The sequence below is a fragment of the Colletes gigas genome, unplaced genomic scaffold (assembly GCF_013123115.1).
Source record: "Colletes gigas isolate AHSC1104 unplaced genomic scaffold, ASM1312311v1 Colletes_gigas_Sc00008, whole genome shotgun sequence".
Lineage (NCBI taxonomy): Eukaryota > Metazoa > Arthropoda > Insecta > Hymenoptera > Colletidae > Colletes > Colletes gigas.
In genome coordinates this window covers 6778199-6802395 of record NW_025106637.1, presented here as the reverse complement: position 1 = coordinate 6802395, position 24197 = coordinate 6778199, and the positions used below count along the sequence as shown (strand labels likewise).

General features: G+C 38.3%; 1 protein-coding gene and 1 pseudogene across 1 annotated transcript; one reads left to right on the top strand and one right to left on the bottom strand.

Annotated features, from left to right (window-relative positions):
* Positions 1 to 700: 700 nt before the first annotated feature.
* LOC122397094 lies at positions 701 to 807 on the top strand (annotated as a pseudogene).
* Positions 808 to 3062: 2255 nt separating this feature from the next.
* On the bottom strand, positions 3063 to 5657 carry LOC122396703 (cytochrome P450 9e2-like). The gene has a single exon (XM_043395321.1). It carries the CDS (start codon positions 5570 to 5572, stop codon positions 4004 to 4006), a length of 1569 nt encoding a protein of 522 aa, XP_043251256.1. The 5' UTR covers positions 5573 to 5657; the 3' UTR covers positions 3063 to 4003.
* Between the last annotated feature and the right edge of the window lie 18540 nt (positions 5658 to 24197).

Below are 24197 nucleotides of genomic sequence, written 5' to 3'. Positions count from 1 at the left end.
TGATAGCAATTATACTCGAATTATTTTCCTCTTGATTCTCTTGAACATTACGTTCGTTTGAAACAACTTTGAGTCTTCATCATTTTTAAGCGTTTATTATTAATTGTAATTTGATTCTTCAATAGACAGATTTGTTTACTACATATCTACGAAATTATAGTAAATATACAAAAATGATTGCAATACAAATTTAATGGCTCTTAAACAAAAATTTAAACCTTCGGATTTAACCACTTCGTGTTTCAGGATTCCATTTTTATTTCTGCTCGCGAGTTCCACTAACCAGTTAAGTTCGTATCTATAGCGTCAAAACATCTTTTATAATTTACAGCTCTAAAGGAAAATCAAACAAAACTCTTATTTTCGTTTCATTCGAACAGGAAATTTCCACTGCAAACGAAACTTTCATCGACCACTTAACCACGGTGCTCAAGTTAACTCGAGCAACAGAATCGCCAAATAAACAAGTAGAAGCGCGTTTAGTAACTAGAATAATAAGAGTCGAATTAACTGGAGAATATACGATCGCTTCAGTATTCAAGTTGACGTTTAATAACCGTAACAAGAATGAATCAAAATCAGATTCCAACGAAGATTTAATCGATTCTTAAAATGATAATAAAATAAATAGCTTCCACTCATATTCGTATACTATAATGGTGATTCGCTATAAACGAAAAAAGCCATTGTGACAAAGTTTGCCAACGATCGTGCCACGTTGAGAACACCGGTTCTCGTCCGATCACCGAAGTTAAGCAACGTTGGGCGCGGTTAGTACCAAGATTGGTGCACCGCGTATTGTTGGCATTATTATTGCACATTACATACTTATCAATCGGTTTTGTAATTGGGAATTATTAGTTTCTTAATATTAAAAAACACTACTTTATAAATAGAAGAAACGCAGTTGTGATAAGTAACATTTGGTAAAAATAAACAGAAAGAATTCATAAGACAGTTTCTTTTCGTTCATAGCGAATCACCAATACAGTGTACGAGTACGAGCGTAACTGTATAGGTTTTTAAATGGTGGTTATCGGATCCAACTTTTGTTCCTTAATCGCGAATAAAACTAGACTGGCGACTGTCAAAGTAAAAATCGAAAAATCGTTCCCCTCCCGAGGTCGTTTAACGCAAACCGCGGCCGCGGGCGACGTGAGAACGAAAGATAAAAGAAAACAGAAAAAGAATTACCATCCCACCAGTCCCGACAGCAGTAATGGACGCCTGTTACGTGTCCATTTCAATTATGATCTCTTGAATGGATCGACCTTCTCTGCATGGACTGCACGTAACATGGAGTCGCGCGATGTGTAACAGCCGTATAATGTATTCCGCTACGTGATCGGCCGGTATCAAATACACGGGACGGCCTTGTGAATGTTGCTTTAATGAGCGTCACGTTCGAATGGCGCCGCGAATTGGTCCGTCGGCGATTCGGTTTTCGTTAAATAACGCACGACGCGATTGCTTAAACAATGCACTTTGATGAAATTGACCCAATTCTGTCGCGGCTCGAGGCGTCGCGACGCAACCCCCAAGACGACGAATTCCACTAATCTCTTCGACCTCTAGAAAACAACAAAAAATAGTGCCCTCCTCGATGCTCGCTACGGTCACTTATTTCTGATTACATGATGGAACAATTGGAAGCACGTTATGCAACCTCCGCAGTCGCGACTTCCTGTTATTTTCTTGCTTCGAGATACACGATGATTCACTCTCTGGCACCGATGGGGGACGCACGAAGGGTTCGAGCGTGAGTTAGCGATCGAAGGAAGATCACGAAGAGCGGGTTTTGGTCAGAATTAACGAACTGAAGATCGCGAGGGTGGATTCTTGCAGTGTATTGTCTTGTCGTGTTTGCGGAAGGAGGTGCAAAGTAAGGGCCATAAGGGAAAACGAATCTTATCCTCCGTTCCCATTCCTTTTCCGAACAAAATTTCATACGGCGTATTAGGGACGATTTTATCACGCATTCTGTTGACGAGATTAAACATGCCAGCATTTATAACAAAGATTATTTATGTCATTTATGTGTTGATACGTTTTATCAGTATTGTCGTACCTCACTGTATACCGACGTAATAAACAAAGGCTTTGCAACAAACGCAATCTTGAGTGTCTTTAGAAAATAATCTTTACACAATTATCATCGATAATCTTCTACGCAAGCATAACAGAGTGTAATCTAGAAATGTCTTGAGAAATGATTGTCAACACTTCAGAACCCTGTGTTACTATTATGCAATTTTATAAATGCGAACAATAATATGTTTTTATTATTTTGCCCTGTGCTAGCTGTTTCAGAAATTAATTGCGTAAAATTATTTGTACCCTATATGTGGAAAAATTGTAAATTGTAAATATTTCTTGCATTGAAGATTATTTAGTTTTTTTTTCAATAACATTTTTCAATAACGAGTATGTAGAGGAAACGTTATTAATTGAAACCTTCGTCGTATGCTCACAGAAGGTCAGTTGTAGGGTTCATCACACTTTAATAAGAACAAATATTAGAAAATAATCTAATCACACGGGACGACTAATTAATGCTGATACTGTATCTTTTGTCACGCGTACGCGTAGTAATGAAACACAATAAACGGTACAAAACGTTGAGTCATTATTAAAAGCGTATTAATATAATGTTTCGTGATAACAACTAGCACGCGCCGTATTTATCATGCGTTTGGGCGTTAAAAATATTTTGATAAAAGGTTTATCTCTGTTAAGCTCAAATTATTGACAATGAATAATAATTATCTTTAACGAGATCAAAAATTCAACATTGTGAATAGAGTATAAATTTATTGTAATATATTAGTTGAACGGGTCGAATTCGAAAATTGATATTGCAATTATTATTTAGGAACAATAACTTGTAAAAGTACGATTAATACAATAAAGTTATATCAAGGAGAAGAGAATCGATTCTCGACAAATGTTGAGAAATTATATAAAAATTTCTCTCTTCTTAACCAGCTTGTTAAAATCACAATTTACGATATGTTTTATTAAAAAGAGTTTTTTTTTAATATTAGGAACGTTGAGATGCGTTGGATTTATTATTTTACTACTGAGATATCGTATTAAATATGTATTTTATAAACGAACACATGTATTTTACTTACATCGATAATATCACTTAATACTGCATACTAAAACAATGTTGTTTTTAAGTAATAGTTATTTGTTTTTAAATAACATTTACAGTCGAATCACCTGCTGCAGTTATTAGCGACTATGTAAATATTAACAGTGACTTGATATGTTTTTTATGTACATACATAAGAATTTTAATCTGCAACGTTTGTTTCGATAAAGTAACTATAAGTTACTATGATTGATACTATTCAACTGCTTCTAAACAGTGTTAGATATCTTATGAACGACCTTGCTAATTCTTTAAACGCCACCGTCGTAGCATCGTATGAGGTATAATATTAATTCGAAATTAATGAAAATTTCTTATCAGAGATTAAGGAGGTATTTGTTTTGTTGATATCTTCTGGTGATAAATCTGATCAAAGTTAAACGCAAATAAGAGTATATTATTTCTAGAGTCGCTTCTGTTTAACATCTAATTATGATATTATTTCGAGAAGATAACAACAAGGAGCAGTTATCTTCTAGATCCCCAATAAGGAATTTTCATTGTGCTGATTCATTTTAGTTTATTATTTGGATAAAAGCGTCGTCAAAGACGTTTTTACGTAGAAAACAATTCACAAAGTACACAAACACCTACAAGAGACTGTTTGAATCAGAATTACTCGCAGAACGCTATGAGACACGTGTACAGAATAATTCACAGAATCGTATCGAATGTGAAGTGTGAAATCTATCCTATCAGAGAAATATTTACAATAAATTGTAGGCTATAAAAATCGATTGTCAATATTTAACCAGTCATCTGTACACGACGATTGTATCCGTCATGCGTGAACTTGATTGCGAAAACTAAAATACGCAGCTGACTGGTTAATTATCTGTTCGATCATCAGTTCGTTGCTTTGCACGTGCCATTGGCCACTGTAGCGTGAACCAAGAGGGGAGGATTTTTTCTAGGCTCGATTTTCACCCAAAATCCATTCTTAGCCGTGACGACCATCACGCCTTTCGCGAGTTCCAGCGGTACAGATGTTTTCGAGCAAGCCTTAACATCGCAACGAGCCAAAAGATGGCAAAGCAAGACCTTCATCTCTACCAACGCGAACCTATTACCGATGCACATTCTCTGCCCTACACCAAAGGGCAGATACGTGCCAGAAGCCATGATCCTTTTACCATCGACCAGGAACCGTTCTGGATCGAACTTGTGAGGATCCTCGTAGTAGTTAGGGTCAAGGTGAATCGCGTGAACCGGGATCCAGATGTTCGAACCCGCCTTTACGGTGAACGGTTTGCCTCCTGGTAACGCTGGCGGTAGTTCGAAGTCGTTCCCGCTCATTCTGTCCAACATAGCTCCTATCGGGTGTATCCTCATCGTTTCGTTGATAACCGCGTCCAGATATTCCATTCCCATCACGGCGTCGTAGCTCAGCTGGCCTTGCGTCCTCTCGAGAGTTTCGTCGATCTCGTTTTGCAATCTTTCGTAAACGTCGGGATTCGTCGCTAAATGATAAATCGCGAAAGACAGCTGCGAGGCTACGGTGTCGGAACCACCGAAGAAGAACGCGAACGCGTGCGTGGTTATATCCTCTATGCTGAACCCTTTGCCATACTGTTTCTTGTTTCTCGTTTCCATCAGTAATTGGAGCATGTCCGGTTTGTAAATGCCATTTTCGTCTCTGTGTTTCACCGCGGTCGATATCAGATTCTCGAAAAACGTCGAGATACTCTTCGACATCACGCTGATACCGAGCATCCTCGACAGTCCGGACATATTTCTGGCCATCAGTATCTTTATGGATTGTATCAATCCGGCGAAGTTCAAGACCTTTCGCGACTTCACGTAGATCGGATTTTTCGGATCGTTTATCGAGTCTACCTCGATCCCGAACACGCAGCTGGCGATAACGTCAGTGGTGTACCTGGTGAACACGCTCTTCACCTCCAGCACCCGTTCCTTTTCCGGCAGGTTCGACAAGAATTTCGCGAAATACACGGCGCGATCCGACATCAGCGCGAACATGGTTTTTATCTTGCTGGACGTGAACGCGGGGGACAGCATGTTTCTGTCGTCCCTCCATTTCTCACCGGTCAAACAGAACAGCATACCTGCAAGGATCTTGTCCATCTCTTTGTCGATGAAAGGACGATGATCGTGAAAGTTGTCGAAATGCTTGACGCACACAGATTTTATCAGATCGATGTCGCGGATTATAACTATCGGAGTGTTGAATTCGTAGAAACCGACGTATTTGGCGTCTGGGTTAAGATTGTACAGCTTTCCGATCACATCCGACAGACTAGTTGTCCTGAAGACCATACCTCCCATGTTCCCCACTATCGGATAAGGCTCGATGGAAGGAACTCCGTGTTTCTTAAAACAGTTCCGATTTCTGGCATAGTAGTAATATACAGCGAGTACAGCCAGTGCCGATAGGATAATTGGTAGGTACTCCATTCTGAACTCGAAGCACCTTGAGAGATTTGTTTCGAACGACGCTGCTTCTATGAGCGAGATAAACTGACTGAGCTCCTCGTGTAGGTAATACACTCTTTATACGATATGTGCAACAGGGTATATGAAACTACGATGCGTTTGATTCAGAGGTGCGGGCTGCACGCGAGAGAAATCCCGGGGAATTTATGTTCCTTTGGTCGCGTAACAATCTTTCCTCGTAGAATTGAATATTCGAATCGAAACTCGATAGCATTATCTACCCTGGAGCCTCGGGCTTAGTAAACCAGGGCTAATGGAATAAATCCCATTTGTTTTATAACGCTCGACGGTATACAAGTTTTCAAAAACGGAAGTATTAATATTCTATACTTTTGGGACGAATGATTCTAATTTATTCTTCTTGATAATCTCTGAAGATTCCGTGTTTTTTGTTAATTCGATTCATTTCTTTTATCATTTTTTTAAATTAAAAACAGCAAGCAGAAAAATGTATATAGTAATATATTACATTATACAGAGTGTACATTGTTAAATTTTTATTTTCATTCGATTATTAAATGTGAAGAATTCTCAATTTTTTTATTCGATTATTAAAATTTTAGAATCATTCGTATGTCATTAATTTTATGCGTTACGCTAGCGAGGAATTTAATAGACTAAATGAGACCTGACTAAAAGATTTCGCGTTGGGAGGGAAAATACGTGCATTTTCGTTGAACCGTAAAAGCTTTTCGGAAAGCAGCGAACAACTTGCCGTCTCTCGACCAAAGAATTCTATGAAAATACTACCAATTTCAGTTTCATTAGCTACAGAATTCTGTAAAATCTTGTCCCTTTGGAATTCCCTTTTTAAGGCGGAAATAGTTCTCCAGATGGGAACACAGCTTGCAACAATGAGATTAAAATTACGAGGGAAATAGAAATTGGACTTGATTTATGATCTATATCCAATCGTGGGAAGCACAAAACGTGTTTCTTGAAGTCAAGTTCCACAATCACGAGGCGACTCGTTATCGAGTCTTATAATATTACAATTAACACATTTTTATATTCACGAGGTATTATACATTGTGCGAACAAATTTAAACAAAATTTAACAGTATACGATGGCAAATTATTTGAAATTAAATTGTACGTTAAGGGGTTAAGAAAAGAATAATCGTTTACTCGGACATTATCAATTTGGTTTAACCATCGTGTCTTCCTATCGAATTGTTTGAACTGTGGACGATGTGTGTCGTATCAGCCCCATCGCTAGCAGATTTTGGATTTAAATTTGCCCCGTCCGGTAATCGCAGGGACGTCTCTTTCCTCTCTTTTCCGTCGTATCGATTGTTTCAACAGCCGATACAATGACTCCCATTGAAACGATCCTCGCGTTATTTTTTTTTTTTTTTCTCCTCTCCTCTGGCCGGTGAAATTAGCCCGCAGTCGATTGCCGCCATAGTCCCGCGGGTTATTTGGATGTCTCTCTTAAACGGCGCAGAACGTCGCCTCAGATTCAGGATATTGCGAACGATGGGATCAACGTACGGAAACAAAGCCAGGCACTTAGCGGCAAATTAGCGATGGTTTGGGGCGCCACTGTCGCTCTTCATTACACCGACACCCTTGCACGCCCACCGCCCGACATCCCCCTACCCTCTTCTGGCTAACCCTCTTAATATCCTGCAGACAATGCAGCCGCCTATCCTCCTGTCTACATCGACGAATTAAATCGCCGCTATGACGAAAAATCTCCTCGAACCCTCTGTAATCACTTAATTATTTTCCCGACAAGTTTTCACCCCTGCTCCCCCTTACCTTTTTTTCTGGGGAATCATGTTACCATCCTACGGACCGTAGAGTACGATTTTAAATCGATCGTTGCCTCGTTATTTGTGCCTGGCTTTGCGTGTAGAGATAAGGGATGATGAAAGATAATTTCAAATTCAGTAGGATCTGTGATATCTTTGGCGATGAAAAATGTAACCGGTTGGGTATGCACGATCTCTGTTAGCAGCTTAACGTACAGTGATGTGACATTCTCGTCCACGCCTAACCGTCGACAATATTCAGAAACGCGTACGTCACATCCGTCGCCATTATCAAATAGTAGAAATAGTTTAGACGTCACGTTATATCGAAGCATTTATTTCGATTCTCGTGAAAGTGTGCACTTTGCTACGCCAATGAAAATATCTGTAATACGTTCCTTGGATTTATACTATTTCCAGGTTTCGTTAAACACGATTTCGTCGTTTTGATATAGCAGAAAACAAATTAACTGCATATCAGTGTCAACATTGTGAGTGTTGGTTTTATTAATTTGACGAGTGAGTTTTGTCTAGAATATTAATATCGTTTGATGATGAAAGAGAGCCCGGTACAGAAGAGACGTACACAGAGCGAGAGTACTAATTGTAAGTGAGAGAAGTGAGAGAGAGATATATATATATCGTTTGTCTAAATCCTAAAGTGAAATTTCGTCCCATTTATCCATTTTATCGCTCGAATCTGTCGACGACTGGCGGAGGACAAAACATTATATATCGACGAAACAAAATGTCGTCGTACGAGTGGGGGGTGGAAGAAGCGGTTTCGCTTGACGCTAGCCGACAATCACCTTTACATTTTACATCGACATCGTCACGATTTATTTCCAATTTCCGAGCTAGCGGGGCGGCTGCACAGACATGGCTTTCCTGTTTCGGAAATTGAAGGAAACCGTAGAATAAGGGGCCGAGGTAGGAGAAGCACGGCGGCTTCGTAGCAGGAACGAAGGTATCAGGTACCGAAAGTGGGATGAAGGGCGCCAAGGGTGGAAGAAAGTAGGGAAAGGCTCGTGTAACAGACTCCATTGTTAGAGCTTATTCAGAATCTGCCAATAGCCTGGGATTCAATTTAACTGGCGAACCATGAACACCATTTAATATACAGATGGCGGGAAAGACGTCGAGGTGCACCTTGGCGTTTCGAGAGTCAGACGAGGACGTGGAAAACGTCGACTGCCGTGGAATATTTTCGTGAAAATTCGATATTGTTTAAACGATGCTTCTTTTCTCACCAAACTGATTCAATTGTTCGTTGATTACTGTAGAAACACTGCGAGGGTTTCGAGTCGAGCGTCTTTCAAGGGGATTTTGATAATTAACAAACAGTCTGCATTGATCTCGTGCAGAAACACGTTTTAAAAAAAAACTAAAGAAATCGATAGCAAAAGGATAATATTATACAGAGATTGTAACGTTCTTCTACTGTATTGGATATATAGTGTTTCGTATTTATTAATTATAGGAAGAATGTGAGTTAACTTTGCTTGAAAATGTTTTTTTGTTTTGTCAGTAAATGTCAGTATTTGCAATAATTCAATAATCATAAATATTTGATTTCTTATTCACAGAGTTATTACACATTCGTATCAGAATATAACGCCTCTGTAAAATTGTGAAGATTTACCAAATTATTATTTTTGTTTGTTCAAACTTATTCCTCGCAACGATTAAATTTGGTTGCTTGTGTAATTGATGGCCAATGCACGAGGAATGTAACATTTTGCGGAAGGTTTGCTTTCGATTGTTATTCACGGTCTTCCATTCGATTGGAACGAACGTAGTGTGTCTGTGTGGGTATCACGTGATCGCGCAATTATAAAGACCTCCGATGCGTTTGATTTTATGCGAAAAATTAAACGTCATACGACTCGAGAGGCTGCATCTCTAAATGGAGAAGGAATACTGTATTCTGAATAATTTGTACGTGTCTGTGCATTGTATCGATAAGTAATGAATGCCGAATAGGCGTAATTTATTCAATTGTATGTCTCTCAGACGAAACAGAAATAAGCCGCGGGATCATCAATGATCGAGGGAAATACACCTCTTGAAAATTAATCGTTCGTTAAAATTCAACGACATTGCGTAACATTTCTAACCGTCCTCCGTCATCGTTACGCTATTATCTCGATTCGATATTATTTCGCGAATAAAATTGAATTTCAAAACCGTCGACACCTCAAATCGAGCAAGATTGAAGTTTGGATAGAAACAAATTATTTACAATTCGAATTTCATTCGTTAACAAAAATCGAAATGTTTATATTTGTAATTGTACATCTTCGTGAAAGTATTAACAAAGGATCGTCGAGGATTTTCCAATGAAAATGACCTCGTTCTGATTGTTTTTAATTATACGTTGTTCGAACCGCTTCTGACAACATCTGACCAATCGCGTATAGTTAAAAATGGTTCGAATGAAGTTCTGTTTGCACTCATTTTCGTCGGATAATTTCACCAATCCATTAGTCAATATTCTCATAAAGATGTATCGGAATGTGATATCATGAATATGTCGAAGAGATCAATTTTTGAAAGAGAAACGTCAGCTTCTTCAAATTTAAGTTTTTAAAATCAGAGCTATTTATATCCGGATGTTTAATTAATTGAACAGTTGTTCAAGTTTTGATAATCGATCGCCATTACGCGTTTATCACGAAGAATTATCTAAATGTGAATTAATCGATTCGTTACAAGTGTCGCGAATGAATTTCGATGGTTTAGGTTTGCAAATATGCCGCGCTTTTATCGTAAATTAATGCTGACAGCTGACACAGGCCATTGAATGATGCATGCGAATTTGATTTGTCACAAAATTTTCTGTATAAATTTATGTTTACGTTGTTCCTTATTATTATAATTGAACATCTTTATAAAATAATTTGCACAAACGCGAGATACAGACAGAAATAATTCTCAATCTTATCTGAAAGTTGTAGTTGTACTTACAAGTTGTTAGTTGCAGGGCTAAGATTTACTATTCCTTCTAGGATGCTTCTTTCCTTCTGCAATGCATACAAAATTGTCACTTATGTATTGAACGTTAATGATATTATTTTTGCAATGTGTATGCATTTAATATCCATTTAAATTTTGTCGTATATAAATTTGTTGACGACTGTGATATTAAGGATCTATTGATTTACGAATTGCAGTATTCTGGATGTAGATATATTTTTTGTTAATGAGTACAGCTCCTTTAATTAAATTAAAAATATTGGGACATAAATATGGTAGTTTGGGGTAGAAATCATTTCTTATAACTGTAACAATTCTCAGGAAATCGTATTCCAACTTTAGATTATTATTTTCAATCTCAGTTCACAGGACGTAAGCACACGTAGAAAAAATATATTTCGAACTTTGTCTCGATTCCAATAATTATCTTGAAATTTCGTTAAAAAATGATCTCGGTAGAGAGTTTGCGTGTTTCTCAGAATGATATAATGTCGTAAGGAGTATTTGTTCGACCGTAAAGAATAAAGATATTTAGGTGATCCCAATTAGAGGATCCACCCTCTATAGAAAGCTTACATAACACTCGAATCAGTTCTGCAGTGGATATTTCCCGTATTTCTACGGTATCCATGCCTACCGTGTCACTTAGACGATCTACCTCCTGTCACCAAGACGATGACACGTTACACAACGTCAATGGCCAAAGGCTAGACTCTACGTAAAGTCGATTAGTCGGTCCGAGGCTTCGGGAGGTGAATCAACCTAAGAAGTAAGAATCACAGACCAGAAGGCGTCTCTTTCTCGAAACAGACGATTAATTATGGGAAGACGGAGGTCCCAGCGGTCCATTCTCGTAAGTCTAAACCCGTCTACGACAGGAGATAGCCAAGCAGGAATACCGGAAGAGAGGAGGCCAGAAGAGGACCGGATTTCGCCGGCGGGGAAGAGTCCTTGACTGGACAGTCGACCTGACAATGACTTTAATGTGGAACAGCGTTCCCTTTAAACTTCCACAGCCCGCCATCCTGCTAATTGTCCGTCCCAGATAATACGTTATCCAGCATCCATAATTTTAAGTACTCCGAGCAAGTGGTTGTAATTAACGGCCAGTCGTACGATCCCAACGCGCTCTATGTCGTACGTATCAGCATCCTTGACACTCCCGAGTCTAGCACGGACCTAAATATTTCGGTTCCCACTTCGGTTTCGGGTCTCCGAGTTCGCACACCGTCCGATTTCAGCTGTCGACGCTGCTTAGCAAACTTTCCACTCGACGAACGGAGACAAAATTAGCAACCTCGCGTTATTTTTACTCGGATAACAGGTCGAATCAATCATCCGTCGTGCTCTTACGTCGTGTTCGTAACTCTTTGTTGCATCCCCTGCACGTAGTTTCGCGAAGACCCGCAACAACGGTAGAATTTAATCTTCCAGACCTGTCCGTTTGCTCTTGGCAATCGCGTTGGTACCCGTTAAGTGTTTCGTCTCGCGATCCTTGCATTATTCTACGAATTCTTGGCAACGCAAACGCGGTCTCTTTGCCGGGCAAAATTCATTTTCGAACACTCTGCGCGTGGAATTTGTTCAACGAGACAAAACAAATATCGTGATTCATCGATTACTCAATCATCTACTACTGGAGTGAATCATTTTTCGAATACCACTGAAATCCTACGCACTTTCGAGAAAAAAATTGGAGCAGGTGCCTAAATTTTTTGGCGAAAGAAAAAGACTTCAAATCGTCCTGGAAAAATTATTTTCAGTTGCAGGGGGCAATTACAATAATGTTTGGTGAATAGATATACCCCTGAATTCCTGCCCAATTTCGAGAAAAAAATTCGAGAAAGTGTGAAAAGTTCCACAAAATTAAAAAATTTCAAATCGTTCAGGAAAAATTATTTTTAGTTGCAGGGGGCAATTACAATAATGTTTGGTGAATAGATATACCCCTGAATTCCCGCCCAATTTCGAGAAAAAAATTCGAGAAGGTGTGAAATTTTTCGACAAAATTAAAAAATTTCAAATCGTTCTGGAAAAATTATTTTTGGTTGCAAGGGGCAATTACAATAACTTTTGGTGGATAAATGTACCCCTGAATTCCTGCCCAATTTCGAGAAAAAAATTCGAGAAGGTGTGAAATTTTTCGACAAAATTCAAAAATTTCAAATCGTTCTGGAAAAATTATTTCCAATTGCAGAGGTCAATTACAATCATTTTTAGTGAATAGACATACCCTCGAAATCCTACGCACTTTCGAGAAAAAAATTTATTACCGAAAGTATAATGTATGATCAGGAATATGCTACTGAAATTTCATGCGTATCTTTAAAAAATCATAACTCCTAAACGGATCGATGGATTTTAATGTTTCAAAATGCAAACAATGCTTATTTACGGGGCTCTACTTATATTAATTGGTTCCAAATGGTTTCAAACCCGAAGTTTGCAGGATTTCGTAGAATCGTTGTTGTTGGGATCCGCCGATCTCCGCGACCAAAAGAAGGCGAACAGAGTCCGTTGAAATATTAAAAATACGCCTCTTCGTTGGTCGGGGCAGTCTCGCGTTAGCAAGCGTGGCAAAGATTGCCAAGTTTCGCCGAGGATTCCTTACAAAGCCTGACTCATTTAGCCCGAAGCTGCTCGTGCTTTGGCGGACGTTTCCCGCCACCCCTTCCGCGTTCCCTCGCGAACCCCACCAACCTACTTTCATCCCCCAGGATTCGCGATTCGGCTAGGCAGGTCGACGACGAAGGGTCAGGGGGAAGGCTGCAGGAAGGTTGCAGGAACGCGTTTGAAAGGACGAAATGCTCCTTTGTCGGTGTCCTCCGCACCGCGGAACTTTATTAATTGCGCGTTTTGTTATGCAGATTCCCGCAGAGCGAGCTCCGACCCCAGCCTCCTCTTCCTTTCTTCTGTCTTCGACAGCCTACCGGGGCGACTGCGGAGCGATGACTCGTGTGTCCAGGACCTTCAAAAGATTACTCTCGAATTCGTCGCCTTCAATTAGACCTGAAACTTTTCCCTATTTACACGGGGAACTTTGACGCTCCCGCGCGAAAGGTGAATTCACCTTTTCACGGCGGGCTTAACGTCCACGACGTTGGCTTTCGAACCGATGGCGGACCGTCCGTGGTTCACCGTGTCTCCGACCAGTAGGTCCGTTATATCGCAAATATAGGTTAACGTTCTCGTTTCGTTTTTATCCTCAATTTTAACCCTGCACCTTTGCTTTCAAATCGTGTCTAGCAAATTGTGTTTTCGGTACGAACCAATAGCCTTTCGTTACGTTCATGATCGTCGATGATGTAGTTTTCATTGATAGATTTGGGGAGAATTAAATGGTAATTGAAAACACTGGGATTCCAATTTGAATCAGATTTTTTAAACGTCAATGGAGAGAAGCCAGGATATCTGAATCCTGACGGTGATTTAGACCGTCGTACATTATGTTAGGGACACGTTTTAAGAAGCGAGGAGGCAAGAAAGGAATCTGGGCTTTGTTGAGAAACTTCGCTCTTGGGAATTCTAGACTCGGAAGAAGGCGACGCCTAGCAGCTTTTAATTTCGAGCTAAAAAAGAAAGAAAAGAAGTGAGATTCTCGCGTCTCTCGACGCCTATTCATGGAAATTGAACGTTACTCTTACACCAACGAGACGTTTCGCTTGATTTACCGACAACTTGGACGAAGAAACGAAACGAGTACCGTGAAGCGAAGAGACACTAAAGTTTGCGACACGAATTATTTTCGTTAAATATTTGTACTCTAATTTCGACTCACTCCGTTGTCTTCGACTTTAAGGTATAACAATACAAAACAATCCGTGAGGAATCATATTTAGGGGACGAAGTATAGGGATTCGTTATTTAAAATATTATTTTTCATTTCGTATTTTATTTATTTTTACTTAAGTTTTCGGATAACGTGATTTAAACCATATTGAAACACCTTCAATTTAGAATCGCGAGTACCAGATTAACTGGTCGATAGAACAGAATATCTGTCTGAATCTCGATTTGTGAAGTAATCGTGTTTCAAGTAGGTACTCAAATTTATAATAAGTACGTTTGTCCTGTATGATTTATACTGCGTCACTCTTATACTATCTGATCGATAGCAAATTATCGATTGCAAAAGAAATTAAAAAAACTTCTAATTCATCGTAGATTTTAATCTAAATGTGATCTCTCCATTGGAATTTCACATTACTCACGCTACAAATATTAACGTGAAATTGACAGATTTAAGAAATATATTCATATATGATCACTTGGTAATACAGTGGCGTCGAGTTACAACAATTAGAGAGGGTGGTAAATATTCCAGGAATTCACCATTAAGATACAGTTAAATGCTATTTATTACCACTTGAGGATACTCATTTCAGAAGAGGCTCACCATAGAGTGAAATGTATCATTTTTTGCACTGACAACCCTCAAGCCTATATTCGACTATCGTTAACGTCATCCTCGTCTATTTTCATTGTGAAAAACGTGAAATAACAATATTACTATTATATTATCCCATAGTTTGACCTATCGTTATTGCAGTAGTTTATCCCCTTTCACTAATTTTTTATTCGCGATCAAGAAAAATATTTCTCCAGATAAATAACACGATTAAGATTCCAATTAAAAAATTTGCAAAAATCATCTCAATCCGTTTACGTTTCTTTGTCGCGTAAATTTGACATCAAGGGACAATTTGGGTGGAGAAAATCGGGGTTAACGTTTGCTTTGAACGCGTGGATAGAGATTGTCAGAATTTTGGGAGGCCTCGATCGACTGAATAACACAGCGAGCCATGCAAGAGGACAGCTTGGCCGCCGCCCCCGCGCGGGCGTCTTTCTTTTCATTAAAAGCCCAGGGAAGTTTCGAATGAAAATTCACTCGAAGGGCGGCTGAATTGAATTGCTCGCGCCTGCAGGCCGGGGCATCACGCTGTTTTCTCTCTTTATCTCGCTCCAGGGCCGTGCAATCCGAAAGTTTTCCCGCGCAAAATGCGAGCCGCATTATTTATCAAACGGAGTAGCTAGTCGGCCAGGATTTTAACGCGGTATCCCGCCTGCTGCCGTCTCGTTCTCCAAGGTAAACAGTTTTCAGTCCTCGGTCGACGAAGAGTCTGGCTGCTTAATATTTCAGACGACCCCGAGCTAACTTCATGCATACTTATGTCGCGACGCGTGACTCCCCGCACGAGATAACCCCTGGCAATATTGCACGCTAGATTTGGCCAGATTCCGGAATTGTCAATTTTTATATTGTTTTCCTTTCATTTACCTCGCCGCGATCGAAGACACTCGCCCTCTTGCCACGCAACCCAATTCCAAACCATCGATATTAGGCCTTCAAACTTTTTTTGAGAATTATTGTAGATCGAGGACTATGAAACATTTCAAGATTTCAAGATTCATTATCTTTATCGTCAAGTTATCGCCTCGAATGGCTGTCATATTTCAATAATAGTTTCACTCAACATCCTTCAAATTTTACGTGCCGCGTGAAATAAAAAGAAATTTTTACTTTAAAGATAGAAATACATTTTCTCTGTTTTTGCTTTATTCTAGTTCTGTAAAAATTTTATGCTTGTCGATTTTAATACAAAGATTTATAATATCTACGTATAATTTGCAACAATTTTATTTGGCGCTTAAATGCTTCATTCCCCGTCGAACGAATAGCGAATCTCTTTTTCAATTTTTTCGATCCGAGGTACTCTTTGTAATATACTACACGGGCGAACGCGAGGTCTATGAGACATCGATAGAATATAATGCCACGGTTTAAAATGCTTATTCATAATCGTTTCCAACAGTCGGTAGCGAAATATTCCGATACATTTCATCGACAAAGTTAAACAACGTTGCCTGTGTCAAAGCGATTAATTCACGAGAACGGATCCATATTCGCTGTATTCGCTAAACGCGCGTTTTAAAATTTCACCCTACAAAATTTCACTCCGCTTCCTTTTTCCATGGCTCTGTACCGCGCAAAAAACGAACGAAAATTCCTGCAAACAAATACCAGACTATTCGGTGTTAATCCCCGACAATAAAAGGAGTTTTTGTATTTATCTTAAACAAAATGTAAATACAGCTGTCTCGCCAACGTTACAGAGTATTTTATGAAAATCTGCGCAGAGAGAAAAATGAAAAAAAGGTTTCTGTAACTATTTATTTCGCGATTCCCTAATCTTGTTTGGGATTCAAACTCTCGGACTAATATTTTATTCAATCTATTATTATATGGTTTGAATAGTGGCGGTAATTTTGTTTCTATACAAAAATAAAACACTCATTGAATTTTTTTTTCCTATCGACTAAGCATGATATAAAAAAGGGCTCGTTAACGTTTTAACAAATATCACATAATTTACGAGGAAAAATATTTCTTATTTTTTAATTTAATTTTAAATGTGTACTTATCAGAGTCTGCATTATTAGTAAGTGCCCCCAAAAATAAATAAAATCGTATTAGCAGTTTTATCAGAATTAATTCCGAACTGTTGGTGCTGTTTTCGAGGGCGAGGAAGTTCGAAAGTGATTTTTCGGTAAGATGATCGTTCCTGGGCAAAGTTTTCTCTTATCTATTCAGTGGTGTGTACAAAAACGTCATCAGTCTCCGGCTCGCGCAATCGCCGTCAAGTTAAACCGCGTAATAAAAACAGGGAGAGTCTCTTTCTCCGGAGCGTTCGCAGCACCACGGAAAGGATTCGGTCAACAATATGGCAAGGTGTTTGATGAGCCAATCGATCATGGCTCTCTGTCAGCTTTCAAGCTGAAACGAGCTCGTGCTTGCGCGTGGGCGGTTGCACGTGCTTGCACTTGTGTGTGCGGGGGGCGTATGAATATCGTCCCCGTAAGTTACGTACCGTCCACCGAAATCCTTCTGCTGGAATATGCAGGGTGGCATCATTCGGCCAACTATGAATATGCATTCGGTGCTCGTCTTTTCCACGTGTTCCATTTCTGAGCGGTGCACGGCCTGCATACACTGTAATACGAACTCTTGTGTTCACAGGGGGATACAATTAACCGGGAGTTCGATTCCATGGCTTTACGAGCTTCTATTATCAGGCATCTCTATTATCCGGTGGGTATGCCACTGGTCAGGAGCGGCGGATCTCTCGATTTCTTGCTGGCTTTTGGAACGAGCAAGATGCCAGGTAAGAATTTAATTATCAAAATTTATTCCAAGTAATTGTCGATCGTTCTTAAATTTGTTTCGATAGAAAAATCGTTCGAGTAAGTACGTTTTTCATTCAACTATTACCGAATCTAAGAGCACAGAATTAGTTAACTTATTTGAAAGTTTCATATATTTTTATATCGAAGGGCAATTCGCAGCAAAGAATTTTACGAAATGAAATTTCCTCGATAGATGCACCGTGTTTGTAAAAAATGTTCATTACAAGTAATTTTTAAATTTTCCTAGCACAGGTTTTTGGAAATAATTGCAGTAATCATTTGTACGATTTATAGTACTTATTTGTAATCACATTATACCAATTTGCGTTCACAAATCACGGCTACGAATGAAATTATAAATTATCAAATACGTATCTTTCTCGTGTTCCAGAGGTAAACAATTCCCAGCCGCTGAAATTGAGCAATCTTTTTGTAGTTTGTTTACAAGTTTCGTTCTTTTATTCTTGCTGCGTAGCTGCGGGAGATTTGCATTGGTAATAAAAGCGTCATTCGCGTGTGCACGTGTACGAAGCGAATCTAAGAATTCGCAACGTCTTAATCATTAAACATTGAATTTCAATTTTATCGCTGGCAAACGAGGAACCGTGAATGTTTACGCTGTTTTCATTAATCATGGGCTATTAATAATAAATGCATCCTATATAATTTCTTTTCAAAACAGAGTAAAGTTCGCGAATGTAACGATATAATCTGATCAGAATAGAAATTACCTTATTTGTAGTTTAAAGTTTCCACGCAATACGAGGAAAATATAAAACTCGTATTTGTATTATGAATCGTCGTTTTGCTTCATAAATATTCACACTACGCATCAACGGGCAAACTGGTTTTGATAAGTCGCGAACATCACCTTGAAAAGATATGTTTTCAAGATTGATTTACTCTCTGTTAGTCATATATATTATAGCATGTGAGATATATGAATTATAACTATTTTTCTACTCCAGTAATTTTCAGTATCTAGCATCGATCTTCGTGTTTATATTCTTATATTCTTCCTTTTGCTTTCATTTCTGTTGGACAAATTTATTTATAATTTTATCAATATTCTGTTTAAACGAAGTTGATTTATTCTCTGTTAGTCATTACTAGTCATATATGTATATTGTAGCATGTGAGATATATAAATTATAACTGTTTTCCTAGTCAAGTAATTTTCAGTAACTAACATCGATCTTTGTGTTTATATATTCTTCCTTTTGCTTTCATTTCTGTTGGACAAATTTATTTATTATTCTATAAATATTCTGTTTAAATGAAGTTGATTTATTCTCTGTTAGTCATTACTAGTCATATATGTATATTATAGCATGTGAGATATATGAATTATAACTGTTTTCCTAGTCAAGTAATTTTCAGTAACTAACATCGATCTTCGTGTTTATATATTCTTCCTTTTGCTTTCATTTCTGTTGGACAAATTTATTTATTATTTTATCAATATTCTGTTTAAACGAAGTTGATTTATTCTTTGTTAGTCATTACTAGTCATATATATTATAGCATGTGAGATATATGAATTATATCTGTTTCTCTATTCCAATAATTTTCAGTAGCATCGATCTTCGTGTTTATATATTCTTCATTTTGCTTTCATTTCTGTTGGACAAATTTTTTTATTATTTTATCAATATTCTGTTTAAACGAAGTTGATTTATTCTCTGTTAGTCATTACTAGTCATATATGTATATTATAGCATGTGAGATATATGAATTATAACTGTTTTCCTAGTCACGTAATTTTCAGCAGTTGCATTGATCTTCATGTTTATATATTCTTCTTTTTGCTTTCATTTCTGTTGGACAAATTTATTTATTATTCTATAAATATTCTGTTTAAATGAAGTTGATTTATTCTCTGTTAGTCATTACTAGTCAAATATGTATATTGTAGCATGTGAGATATATGAATTATAACTGTTTTCCTAGTCAAGTAATTTTCAGTAACTAACATCGATCTTCGTGTTTATGTATTCTTCCTTTTGCTTTCATTTCCGTTGTACCGATTTATTTATTATTTTATCAATATTCTGTTTAAACGAGGTTATCGCTTCCATTCTGTATTTTTTCTATAGAAAGTGTTTTCCACCTCGTATATGTACATAACTTTTGCGGTCGTCGCGTCGACTCGTTTGATCGAATACTTTTTGCCAGGGGTAGGCGGTAGTATAGTGTGTCTGGTTACTCGCGATAAATTTTACAGCGGAGTGGAAGTATTGATTGCTGTTCGAGTCATTCTATCTTGATATATTTCTCTCAGGATACGTGGTCCACGTCAACGTAGATCCTATCTTCCCGCGTCAAATATTGCGGCTTGTGTAAACACCGCAGGGTGGTAATTAAAGCGGGACCCTTCTCGAATTATAAACGCCGGACTAGAGGATTTGCCCGTGGGTGAAAATACACAACGGATTTCGGAAATTCGTCCACGGATACGGGTCCTATGCACCCACGAACTTCTCGATCTTACGAGCGTTCCGTTGTTTACGCGAAATCGATTTCTGATTTGCTCTATAAACGAGCCACTTGAACGTCGAACTGATTACGTCCGTTAAACGAACAGTGGAGAGAAGCTATGACGCGGCAAAGCTATTTTTCAATTTTAAAAGAAAAGCATAGAAAGTGTTTTCAAAGGATATCTTGCCAGTCTTTTATATTTCTCGATATTTGTCACCCACTTATCAAGATTACGTCTTTCGGTTCGTCGTTTGATAAGGAATTCATTATCTGATTTAATATCGTGCACGTGACAGTTGAGATAACAAGCAATTTTTAATATAATAACCATTAATACCACGATTATTGATACAAACGATTACTCAGGTTTAAACTGTTGCAAGTTACTCGTCTTTCGCGAAGCTCAACGCTAACTACGCACGTATGTACGTATTTGGCATCTAAATTACTCACACGATACAGCAGAAGCTTCGCTTACAGTTGGTTTAACAAGTTTAATTATTCGTTGTAACGATGTTGAAATTCTATTCAGAAAATACTGTAACGCTTTCATAGATTTACATGCGTTCGACTAACTTTAACGCATATTCTGGAGGTTCGTATCCCCATATTAACCGTATCCGTCGAGTTAATTGTTTTATATGCCACACACGTTTTCCTCGAAGCTTTAGCTTCGCGTAGCCCCAAACATTTTCGATTGGATTCGCGTCTGGTGACCGGGATAGCCAATCCAATCCTTTAATACCATTTTCCGCTTTCCATCGCGGCCAGAGACGCCTATGTTTGGGATCATTATCCTCTTGTAACAACCAATTTGCATTTTTTCTTTTAAATTACTTTTACGCCCGCGTCAAAAGAGCCCTCGCGCAAGTTTGTATCAAGGGTCAGACTACCCGGCAATTCAAATTTTACTTTGTATCTGCATATTTTTCTCTTACTAATTTTTAACGTGACAAAATAATTTTCAAATTTATTGTCACGGGAAGAAAAAGAAAAAGTGGTACGCGGTTATTTGAACGGATTTATCGTCGACAAAAGAGGAGAAAGTCACGATAACAGTTCACAGAGTAGTGCTTATCTTATTAGTCCAGTCAAATATTTTGTACCGCGTGTAACTGTTGATCCAATAATTATAGACTTCGTAAAATCTCCAAACAAGAGAAAACTAATACTACCTTATATTTCTTTTTAATTCCTGGCCCCGTGTTTGCTCTTAACGATCGCTCCAACAGAGAATTTATCAAAAAAATTTCTCGAATCAGTGTCATCGACGGAGATCAATTTTATAATCGTGCATCGTTGTATTGAATAACATCTATTTCGTAATCGTTATAAGTCGTTGGATAAGCTGTTACGTCATAAGACCGTCAATTTATCTATTTGACCCAATCTGTACGTCGTGGCTTAACCTAACGAACGATCACAAGCATCTGCAATTCTAGCTGCAGCAAATTACGATTCATTGAGTAGACATTGACATTGGGCAAGTACCAGCATCTCGAATTGCTTCTAATATGTTTGTTACGCGATGCATGGAGACAAGTTCAAGGCTTAATTCGACGAGATTTGACAAATGGTAAATAGCTATTCCGGGTGGGGTGGGGGGGGTGAGAAAAGGGGTTACGAATTTTCGCGAGCACAGTCAACTAGGAAATTGGTATTACATATTTATACGCGATTCAGCGTTGTCTGCTAAAAAATGTCCCGCCATTTCGCAACGCCTTCGCCCGATTCGTCGTTTCTCAGGGAAGGTCGGAAACACGCCCGGCCTGGCCGACTACATTTCCTCGCCCCTGACAAATGATTGCACTGTCAAAAACGCCGTCTGCCACCGGGGCGTCACCTGCGTCTACCCTCGTAAGTCTCTTTTACGCTGAGAATTATTGTCGCCGCCGTTCCACTTCAATTTCTGCATCCTTGATCACTTTGTTTACCCTGATGCGACGATCGTAAATCCCGCGACGGTTCGGAATGTAATTTCATGATCTGATTGATATCGTCCGTCTCGATTATCGTTCCGTTTCGTCTACTCGTTGTTCACGGATTCCAGAGGATTTCAGTTTTTGAGACCCATAAAAATTTGAAGTGCTAGATACGAATTTACTATTTTTAAATATTTGGTGTTAATCTGGCATATTAGTTAAATTTGTTTGCTTTTAAAATGTTTGCATATCGTGTGTGATAAAATGTACGAATTTTGTAAGGATAAGCAGCAAAAAGTGGATTGTACGATTAATTGCAAGTATTGTACTTAAATAATAAATGAGCTTGTTGCAAACGCCAAGCTGCAGAATCAACGTAAAAGTAAATTTAATCGAGATATTTTAATTTTAGTCCGCCGTTCGGTTTACAATTACCAAATTAATGAAAATATTTGCTTCCGATAATCATCACTCTGCAAACAATTTTCAATATTCGTAATGATGAATTTATGTAAATATTATTTGATTCGATTGTTGCCGTTTATGGCAGAGAAGATTAACGAATTAATGCGGTGTTAATTAATTAGCGTTAATTAGGCCTTGATAGGTGGTAGTCGCCGAAGTTCACCGCAAATTTTCAAGCTCTACTTATAACAAAGATTTCCTGTTGCCATGAAAGCAACAGGTTGTGGAATCAGAAGAGGTTGCGAGCTTCGCAAAGTTTGAATGTGGCGACATAAGCTCACAAATTGTCTTCATTTCTCTGCAAAAAGCCTGGGGCAAAGTTCGAGGAACTCGCGTGCATCATCGTGCTAACATTCAAAGAGAACAATAAATGCTACTGAAAAGGTTCCAATATTTTTTGAGGGACAAACTTCAACTCGACGAAAGGCTTTGAATGTATAATAAAAAGAAATAGATTCATTCTTAATTGAAGTAATAATTATGATATAAGGATACCAACTAATTGTAAGTAAATTGTGAATGTCAGTTTACGTTGCACGTGATTTATTTTTACATTTCTGGGACTCGTGATCGAAAAAAGTAAATTTCTAGGAAATTCCCGGAGCTCAGAATTTTTTTATTTTCTACGAACAGACGACAAATATCTTGTATTTGTTTGTACAAAACAAACATGCTGGTAGATATTTTTGTTCGACTTTTATTTTCGATAGTGCAATCGTTCGTACACCAATACCGATATATTCTGTAAACTATATCGTAGAATAAGCAGAACTTGCAAAGAAATAAAAATTAATTACGTGCGTGTGAATCTGTACCTACTCTGTACGCAGTGGTACGTGTTGAATTACAAACTATACCCGGTGATGTATGATTTGTTTCGAGACCATTTTAATAGAATTCATATTAATGAATAATACACGTTAAAGCGTACGTACGAATAAATGCTCTCTGTCGATTGTGTTTTAATGCTATTTAAATTTATCAGTTGAACGAGGCAACTTCACCCAACAGATACATTTAGCGCAATTATATTCGACACGCGCGCTATGAAACTACGACTTTTTACGTTTCTCTGATAAATTCCTGTTAAATTCAGACGGATCGGTCGATTTGCCCGGATTTAAATACGCGTTAACGAACGATCCCGTACCCCGCGGCATTAACGGCATATACATAACGACAGTATTTTTCATTTAATTGCGCTCGATCGGTCATGACCAGTATACAATATTACCTAAATTATTCCCGTTATGGACATAAATACGATTCGTCTCGTCATCGTTCAAATATTTATTATCCCCGACAACCGGGCGCGTATTGTCGATATTAATCGTTCGATGGAAATTTTGGAAATTATACGGATCGCGGATTACGCTCTCTATGCTTATTGTCCAGCGAAACAAGTCATCGCTTCGAAAGAAATGGAGAGTGGTTAGCGACGGTACAAGTGATCAGAGTTTCGAAACTTCGCTCAATTTAACTTTATTAGCAATCTGGTTCGTCCTGCTTCTGGGGTGAAAATGCAAACAAGGGGGTCTTAGAGTTCTGTCCGTGGAGACGTTTATGATGTTTAGAGAGATGAATCTCGAAGTTGAACGATGAGATTCTGCAGAATGTTTCGGTAGGATGTGCATTTTCCGTAAATAATTAAGTTTTGATCTCTTCTAGGGTTTCTTCTTTCATTTTTTCTAAAAAATGGACGATTGGTAACAAATTCTAGTTAGCTTTCAATGTAAATTAGGAAACAAGGACAGAATCTTCAGTTTCAACTGTCTAAGAACGCGTATTAAAAATAGTCAAACT